A 9,372-nucleotide genomic window follows, 5' to 3' on the forward strand; every position below is an offset into this window, starting at 1 on the left:
AGCCAGTCCTAACTATAAACCTGAACCAGCCCCAACTATAAACCTGAGCCAGCCCCGACTATAAACCTGAGCCAGGTATTCTGGGCCTAATAGAGTAACTTCACTTTAGTCTGAGTTTAACATCAGGAAGTTGCAGTTCATCCAGGTTTTTAAGTCCTTAAGACTGCTTGAAGTTTAGCAAGCTGGTTGGTTTCATCTTGATCGATAGATATAACTGACTATCAACATCACAGTGTGCCACATACAGTGTCATTGATGATGTTCTTCCTGTTGTGTTACAGATCATCCCGTCAGTGTGTCCTCTCCGTCTCCTCGTCCGTCCGTCCGTCTCCCCTCCATCTCCTTCATCACGGGTCAGCCCTGGTCCTCCTCACTCCCCCCCTCTTCTTCCTCTCCCCCTTGCTCCTCCTCCCCCCTCCCCCCCCCCTTTTCTTCCCCCGTGGTGGTCCGGTCAGCCCCCCCTCTTGTCAAAGGTCTGACAGAGACACTGCTGCAGGGCTTCAAGGAGAGACGAGTCAGAGTGAAGCTGGAGGAGAGTGTGGTGAGTCATCGATATGTCCTGGCTCTTATTTTGAAGGTTTAAAATGTTTGTAGAGGCCGTAAGACACAAGCTCTTATTTTGAAGGTTTAAAATGTTTGTAGAGGCTCTAAGACACGAGCTCTTATTTTGAAGGTTAAAATGTTTGTAGAGGCTCTAAGACACAAGGTCTTATTTTGAAGGTTAAAATGTTTGTAGAGGCTCTGAGAGACAAGGTCTTATTTTGAAGGTTAAAATGTTTGTAGAGGCTCTAAGACACAAGGTCTTATTTTGAAGGTTAATATGTTTGTAGAGGCTCTAAGACACAAGCTGTTATTTTGAAGGATGTAAAAACACGTCATCTCTTCTGTGTTTTTCTTTTTTCAGTACGCAGGAATTCAGCCGGTCGACGACGTGAATAATGAGGTACAGACTTAATTTACCTTCGTACTGCAGGTTAACCTAACCGGCTGCTAACCGGCGGCTAACCGGACATCTTTTTCTTATTTGTCTTTTGTCTCATTTTCTTTCTGTTTCGTCTGTTTTCAGGTTGTTGAGTCAACTCGAGTCAATCGACATAAAAACCAACGCGCTCTGCGCTGGGAGGCCGGAGTGTTCTCCAATCAGGAAGACCAGTGAGACCAGGACCAGGACTAGGACCAGGACCTGCTGACATAGTGACTCCTCTGGTTCGTCTCTTCACTAACAGGACTTTTCTCAGACTTTCTCCTTCATCTTTTAAACTAGAACGCTCTAAAGAAAAGGCTGCTCCTGATTGGTCCCTTCTCCTCGTCCAATCAGCTGGACGGAGGTGATGTGTCTGATTCATATAAGAAATTAAGGGTGAAAGTTTGTTTGATCTCATGATTTTAAACTGATGCATCTAAAAATGACACAAAGAATAAAAAACATTTTTCAAACAGTCCGTCTGTTAAGATGTCAAAATAAGAGATTTGGGGGAAATTAATTTTAAATACCAGAAACGTTCTCCAAGGGAATTCTATTTGTGAAATTAAAGAAAAATCAGAAAACATCTCCTGAAAAAAAGTTAAAGTTAAGAAATGTAAAATGATTATTGTTCAAATACTACGAATCAAAAGTACTTCAACACATTCCATTAAAACAGTTCAAAGACGTTTCTTCTTGAATCTAAAGAAGCAGCTGCTGACCAATAAAGAAGATTAATTTAAGGATTCCATCTTAAAATCTGAAATACTGAATTATGAATAAATGAGACAAAAATATAACATTTTATTAATCAATAACAGAAAAGAACAAGAGACACGAAACTAATATTTACTGAATACAACCAAAATAAAAGATATAAAACCATGAACACACACACACACACATACACACACATACACATACACATTAACACACGCACACATTCACACACACACATACACACACACACATACACATTAACACACGCACACATTCACACACACACACACACATACACATTCACACTAACACGCACACCTTCACACACACACATACACACATTTTCTGGTTTCTGTAGCCATGGCAACACACTGGATCGCCTCCAGGAAATAAAGAGGGTGGATATGTGTGTGTGTGTGTGTTTGAGCTCTTATCTCTACATCAGCCATCAACACTGTTGCCATGGAAACTGCATAATGAGCCTGATGGTGCAGGACATAAGGCAGCGAGTGTGTGTGTGTGTGTGTGTGTGTGTGTGTGTGTGTGTAAAATCAAACATCTTCATGTTTCAGTTCAGTTTGATTTTCATCAACAAGACTAAACTTCTCGTTAAATCTTAGAAGTGTTTGTTTGTGTTTGTTTGAGGTCAGTTGTGTGTTTATAACATCATATAGTTTTTAAACGGAGATTGTTGCATCATGGGTTGTTTGTAACTTAAATGTTGCTAAACTAGTGAGTTTAATCCGGTTTAACCTGCAGGAGGTTTTTAGAGCTCCCATTTTAGAGGAAATAAAACTTTACAGCAGAAAAACACTGAATAATCCGTCAAGAAGTTGAGAATCTCTGCTGTCATAATATATAATATAATAACATAATGACGAGGATCTCAAATATCTATCATGAAAGTCCTGAAAGATACAAGTTTATTTTTATTACTTCAGATTCAGAACATCCGTCTCGTGCAAACGGGAGGAAAATGTAAAGATATGGATTGTATCTGTAATCTGTTATTTTGATAGGTTTGTTTACATCTAGTTTTCTTATGTCTTTATTTTGATGCATTCAGTGTTGTTAGAGTTTTGTACCTTTTGATTTATTTGTATGCTTGTATTTATATTTGATGAAATATTTTCCTATAGTCAGAATCAAAACATGTTGATTTACAGAAATGTAGAATAAAACGGTCTGTTGATATTAAATGTGTTCCCAACAAAAGGAAGAAGTGCCTGTAGGGAGCTCCACTCAGAGGAAATTGACGACATGACAACATTCAAAGTTCAAAACAATCCGGAGACCAGAGAGTCAACAAAAAGTAATTTAATGTAGAGAATTAAAAAACGTCCGTTTCCTTCTGAGCACTGACCTTGTCACAAAAACCATCATGCAGCTGCTGAAAAGGATCCTAAATTTGAACTGGGTCAGTTCAAGTTCACAGCTGAGGCTTTATTGAAGAATTTTATTAAAGTGTCCTCTGGAGACTGAGAGGGAAATCTCCCGCTGTCTGCCTGAATCTGAACATCTCAAAAGTCTTTAATCTCTCAACTCTAATTGGTTGGTTTAACCAGACGCCCCGCGGGATCCAGAACTCCAGCAAACTCAAATCATAAAGAAACCGAAGGCAGAAAAGACTCTAAAGATCTTTAAACTGAACGATTAGATAGGAAATTAAAAAGCTGATGAACATCAACTCCACTTCTACTGTTAATCATCTCAGGAGACCTTTGATTATTTTACCTCCTTTTCTACAGAAACCCTGAAGTACAAATATAAGTAATTCACATTGTTGTGAGCACAGTCCTGCTCTCCTGCCCCCCCCCCCCCCCCCACCCCACATGCAGCTCATTCACTCATCAGCCGCACTCCACAGATACCATTCACCTCTATTTGGTCCACATCATCGCTTGATTAATGTGGTTGCTTTTGCATGGTACTTCCAACTGCTATTTGGACTCAGGAGATACTTACTGGTACGCAGGAGATACTAACTGGTGCGCAGGAGATACTAACTGGTACACAGGAGATACTAACTGGTGCGCAGGAGATACTGGTACGCAGGAGATACTAACTGGTATGCAGGAGATACTTACTGGTACGCAGGAGATACTAACTGGTGAGCAGGAGATATTTACTTGTATGCAGGAGATACTTACTGGTACGCAGGAGATACTAACTGGTACGCAGGAGATACTTACTGGTACGCAGGACATACTTACTGGTATGCAGGAGATACTAACTGGTACGCAGGAGATACTAACTGGTGTGCAGGAGATATTTACTGGTGTGCAGGAGATATTTACTTGTACGCAGGAGATACTTACTTGTACGCAGGAGATACTAACTGGTGCGCAGGAGATATTTACTGGTGCGCAGGAGATATTTACTTGTACGCAGGAGATACTAACTTGTACGCAGGAGATACTTGTACCTGCTGAAATTAAATACATGTACTAGTACATCACTTACCTTAATTATACATTTTTTCTGAAACGGTGAATTTTTACTGAGAAACAACCAAAATGAATGATTTAAAAAAGAAATGAATAAACCACTTAAACTATTTTTGATCAAGAATAACTTTTAATTTTGAACTTTCATCATAACGAGCATGCAGCATCCATCCTTCAGGCTTATTTTCACACATTAAACTCTTTTTATAGCAGCAGTTATTTTTACTTTTTAAGGTTCAAGTTAAATGAACATTCATGTTTTTACATTCAGATGGAAATGAAGAGAAATCCTGAAAAAAGGACAAACGTCTGATTTAAAATCAAACTGTGGACACATGCAACGACACACGGACACATTTACAGTATTGGCTTATCAATATTACATATTGACAGATAAACTGATTGAGTTTGAGATGTACAGTGTCTTTAATAAAATATTTCTCTTGTTCTTCATTATAGAGCCACTGAGGAGAAAACAATCCGTTAACTACAACAGAATAAGAACATATTCTGTAATATTACTACTTTTCCTTCAAAATATTACACTTTTATCCGTAATAAATACACACTTTCAGATTCACACACAAAAACTCTGAACAGACTTACAGCCTCGACCAATCAGAGTAGCACACAAACAAACAAACATGCTGAGAATCACTATAGCAACCAAGCCATCACAACAGGGACGACAACACTCTGGTAATATACAATCAAGATGGCCACCACAGTCTGTTTGTCTTCAAGTATCGCAGCTCGGTCAGCGCACCTCAACGTCTGACACCCAAAGCATTATGGGTAGTATGAGATAGTTCACACAGCGGGGTGTGTGTGTGGGGGGGATAAGTCAAACAAACAGGAAACCGCTGTTTATTTCCTGTCAAACTAAAAGTAAAAGTTGGTCACATGACTCATAGTTACACCAACCACACTCATCAAACTAACTCTGTGCTTTTATTGCCTAAACCGAACTTCCTGTGAAGACTGAAGTTTATCTTGAAAAGACACTCTGCATGTAACGAGCGTCGTCACCTGAAGCTCAGCATCACTGACAGAGCTGCGTTATTTGACACGTTGGTGTGAGAATGTGTCGGTAGAGACGTCAGCGAATCACGTCTCTACAGAAAACAGACACAGGCCTTCCCCTCGGAGGAGGCGGGGTCTGAGACAGGAAGTGGGTGCTGGACTGTTGGATGGTGGTGCAGCAGCAGGAGGATCTCATCACTGCAGGTTTGTTCAGGTTTCTTGCAAGTTTGTGCTTCCAGAATTAATCCTTAAAATCGGCTCTGAACTGCAGATTATTCACAGAATGAGTTACCATGGAATCCTTCCAGCTTCCTGTTCGGTGGCTCAACACTGTGGACGTTCGACTCTAAAGATGAAGGAGATAAAGTCTCTGCAGGATCAGTGAACCAGACCAAAGGGTTCTGGTCTTCAGGCAGAAGAAGGTTTTGTTTAATGACCTGAGATCTTTTGCCACGTTTTTATATACAAACATAAATGAAACAACATCTTCGTACATTATGTGCATCCATCTATTCTAGTGGAAGGTAACAGACCAGCGCCCCCTGTGGCTGTTTTAATATTCTGACCATTAGATCACAATCAGAAACTCTCATTCAAACTGAACCGTCAGTACAACAAGTAGGTCAAACGATGGGAGCCTCAATGTAAACACAATATTTTTGTATTATTTAGATTAAGAAAACAATATGTTTTATTACATGATGATTATGACGTAACAACCTTGACTCCTAAATGTGTTACTTTTGGGAGGCGTATCATGATCACATGAATACTTCCTGGACGAGAACCAAGCATCACATTTTGGTCCTGATAGCTGTCGGATCGGAGGAACCCGGATACAGCGAACACGAGCAGAACAGCAGAGCAAGTTCTTAAGTCTGGAGAAGCGTTATGTAACATTATATCATCAACTGATATAGTTCAACTTTGGTCACCAGCTGGGAACAACCTGGACCGTTCTGACCACTGATGGACTGGAGAAGAGTTTCCTCTTCTTATTCATTTGCCCACAAAATAATCCACAACCGCTCCACCACCTGCATGTAATCCCTGCATGGACTCGGCTCCAGCACCACCTAAATCATGAGAATGGGCGACTTATGGTGCTTCTGATAGACAACGATCTCAGGTGTCGACGATGGTCAGAGCCAAGTCAAGATGATATATGGTTTTTAAATTCTTATTATTATTAATATAACATTAATATTAGGCCAGGCCCCAGCCACACTCTAAATATATCTTATAACTTTCAAAGCTTTGAGCTTTATTTCAAACACTGACTGTAAACAACAACAAATTGTTAACCACAAAATATTGCACATAAACTAAGCCATTCAGATTTTTTGTCAAAATGCAATTAAATAACTAAATGTCATAAATGAATTCTGTCTTATTTGGTAATGAAATGGAGAAACTGTGAATCGACCCCAGATTATATGACATGACCATGACTCCAGAGATTAAAATCTATCACCAAATCTGTTTTGTACCATCAGATGAACATCTGCAGACTGTGACCATCACCTCCTCCATCCATCACACTTCCTCCGTCCATTACAAAGACCTTCATCCATCCATTACACCCCCTCCGTCCATTACAAAGACCTTCATCCATCCATTACACTTCCTCCGTCCATTACAAAGACCTTCATCCATCCATTACGCTTCCTCCGTCCATTACAAAGACCTTCATCCATCCATTACACTTCCTCCGTCGGTTACAAAGACCTTCATCCATCCATTACACTTCCATAACTGAAACAGAATCCAGACTTCAATAAGACCAGAACTCTACTGCCAGGGTTCTCACATCACTTCCACCCAACAGCATCATTATTCATGTAGGTTTGCTGGATTTTTGTTTGTAAAGTGGGTTCCGTGAAAGGCTTTTAACATTTTGAATAATTACTCAAAAAGAACTACTGGACAAGTAAAGGCTGATACTGCAGGAGTGTTAACACATTAAATACGTCTTTTATGTCGAGAGAAGACTGTCCAGAGGGTTGAGCCACCGAGCATCAAACCTGACCCTTCTGGATGGAAACTTTCATCTCTTACAGCTAAAACCTTCCATCACATGAAGCCCAAGAAATGCATAGCAACACGGTCCAAACTGCTGTCCAGGGTCTGTGCTGTTGGTGACCAGTTTCAAAATAAGGCTTTTTATTTTTAAAAGGTAAGAGACTAATCCTTGAACCTTCGTCCCTGCAAACTCTTATAATAGTTCTCCTGTTCAGTCTGGTTACGAATCTCTCGATCCAACAGAACTAGCGCTGTCTTGCGTCTCATGGCCATCTCCCTGCGCTGAGCGTCTGCTGCCGTCTCCATCTGTGGGTGAGTTAAGGTCGTATCGTGGCCGACTGCGGTGCATGGCGAGGCAGATCGGTGGGGCCGAAAACTGCTGCCACGGGCGGCAGAGTCTCCTCGGTTCAGGCTGTTGAGGTCATAGGTGTCTCGAGGGTCGCCCCCATTGGACGCCCCCCCCCACTCCCACGGGTTACCGTTACCTGCGAGGGGCGGGGCTTGAAGAGGGGGTTGGGCTTGAACGACAGGATGGTGGGGGGCGTGTGCATCCACAGTGATGATACCCAAGCCCTCCCGCTGCTGCTCAGAGGGGGGGCGGTAGTGCGGAGAGTCTGCGGTGGAGGAGGTGCCAGAACAGGTGGAGGTGGTCTCAGAGGACTTCTCCCCTGAGGAGGAGGGGAGGAGGCCCTGCTGCTTCGACATGGCAATGACCTGCATGAGTCGTGGCTGGTTTGAGGAGCCACGGCCTGAACCCTCCCCGCTGGCCTTCTCTCTGATGGCAAGCCACTTAGCCCGGGTCAGGGCGCTCTTTGGGGACACCGGTGGGGGTCCAGCTTCAGGAATCTGCGGCGGTCTGGGAGTCGCCACAGCTTTGGCACCCCCTGGAGGCGGAGTGGGGTTACGGCTAGAGGCTGCCCTCCCAGAATGCACTGCGGTCTGGTATATGGGGACCTGAGACCCCCCGTCGTCTGTCCCTACAGAGCCCACCTCGGATCCATCCTCGCTGAACTCATGCTCCGTCTCGTCCCGGATGCTCAGACCTCTCATCTCCATTGACTTCTGCTTCCACTCTGTCACCAGCTGCTGCGAGCGCATCGGGTCCATGGGAACCTGCACGGCCTTCAGACGCCGCTGCACCGGCTGGACCGGCTGCACCGGCTGCACCTGTTCCTCTGGTCCCGAGTTAGCCCCCAGCACCCCATTAACATTCATGCTAGCCCTTGGCAGCGTGTTGCTAAAGGTCAACATGGTCTCCTTTCCCATTGGACTGCGAGGAGCCAGCAGCTCCACGTCCACGCTGGCCCTCTTCAAGCTACCCATGGAGGACTTCTCCCTCTGCAGGGGCCCCAGTCCCTCCAGCCGATCCATGGGGGCCGGAGCTGCCGCTATCTCGTCGTTGCTCTCCGAGGCAGAGGCGGGGCCCTTGTTGTAGACGGACTCGTGTCCTCGCTCAGTCAGCGCTCGCAGAGGGTCCTCCTTCGGCCGCGGGGGAGGTGGGGTCAGAGTGATGTCATCAGAGGACTTGAAGTTGGCCACAGCGTGAAATGCCTGAAGAAGAAAATCATCTTTAAATATAGACTGAAAATCTATTAATGATCACTATTATCATTATCATTATTGTTATTATTGTTGTTATCATTCTCATTATCGTTATTGTTATCGTTATTATCATTATCGTTATTATCATTATCATTATCGTTGTCGTTATTGTTATTATCATTATCGTTATCATTATCGTTATCGTTATTATCATTATCGTTATTATCATTATCATTATCGTTATTATCATTATCGTCATCGTTAGTTATTATTGTTATTATCATTATCATTATTGTTATTATCATTATCATTATCGTTATTGTTATCCTTATCGTTATTATCATTATCGTTATCATTATTGTTATTATCATTATCGTTATCATTATTATCATTATCGTTATTATCATTATCGTTATCGTTATTATCATTATCGTTATCGTTATTATCATTATCGTTATCGTTATTATCATTATCGTTATTATCATTATCGTTATTGTCATTATCGTCATTGTTATTATCGTTATTGTTTTTATCATTATCGTTATCGTCATTATCGTTGTCGTTATTATCATTATTGTTATTATTATTAGCATTATCGTTATTATCGTTATCATTATCGTCATTGTTATTATCGTTATCGTTATTATCATTATT

At 42.1% G+C, this 9,372-nt stretch overlaps 2 protein-coding genes across 5 annotated transcripts in view; one reads left to right on the top strand and one right to left on the bottom strand.

The window, feature by feature from the left end:
- Positions 1-1,898, top strand: part of misp (mitotic spindle positioning) — an 11,385-nt gene extending 9,487 nt beyond the window's left edge. For all 3 annotated transcript variants that reach the window (XM_031879319.1, XM_031879318.1, XM_031879320.1), the window contains 3 exons: positions 282-541; positions 905-943; positions 1,067-1,898. In XM_031879319.1, the coding sequence (XP_031735179.1) occupies positions 282-541; positions 905-943; positions 1,067-1,156 (389 nt within the window). In that variant the 3' untranslated portion in view covers positions 1,157-1,898. The remainder of the gene's footprint in view (positions 1-281; positions 542-904; positions 944-1,066) is intronic.
- Positions 1,899-4,239: 2,341 nt separating this feature from the next.
- Positions 4,240-9,372, bottom strand: part of plppr3b (phospholipid phosphatase related 3b) — an 11,183-nt gene continuing 6,050 nt past the window's right edge. For both annotated transcript variants that reach the window (XM_031879321.1, XM_031879322.1), the window contains one exon: positions 4,240-8,727. In XM_031879321.1, the coding sequence (XP_031735181.1) occupies positions 7,339-8,727 (1,389 nt within the window). In that variant the 3' untranslated portion in view covers positions 4,240-7,338. The remainder of the gene's footprint in view (positions 8,728-9,372) is intronic.

Source organism: Anarrhichthys ocellatus, unplaced genomic scaffold (genome assembly GCF_004355925.1).
Source record: "Anarrhichthys ocellatus isolate YVR2014 unplaced genomic scaffold, GSC_Weel_1.0 scaffold246, whole genome shotgun sequence".
NCBI lineage: Eukaryota > Metazoa > Chordata > Actinopteri > Perciformes > Anarhichadidae > Anarrhichthys > Anarrhichthys ocellatus.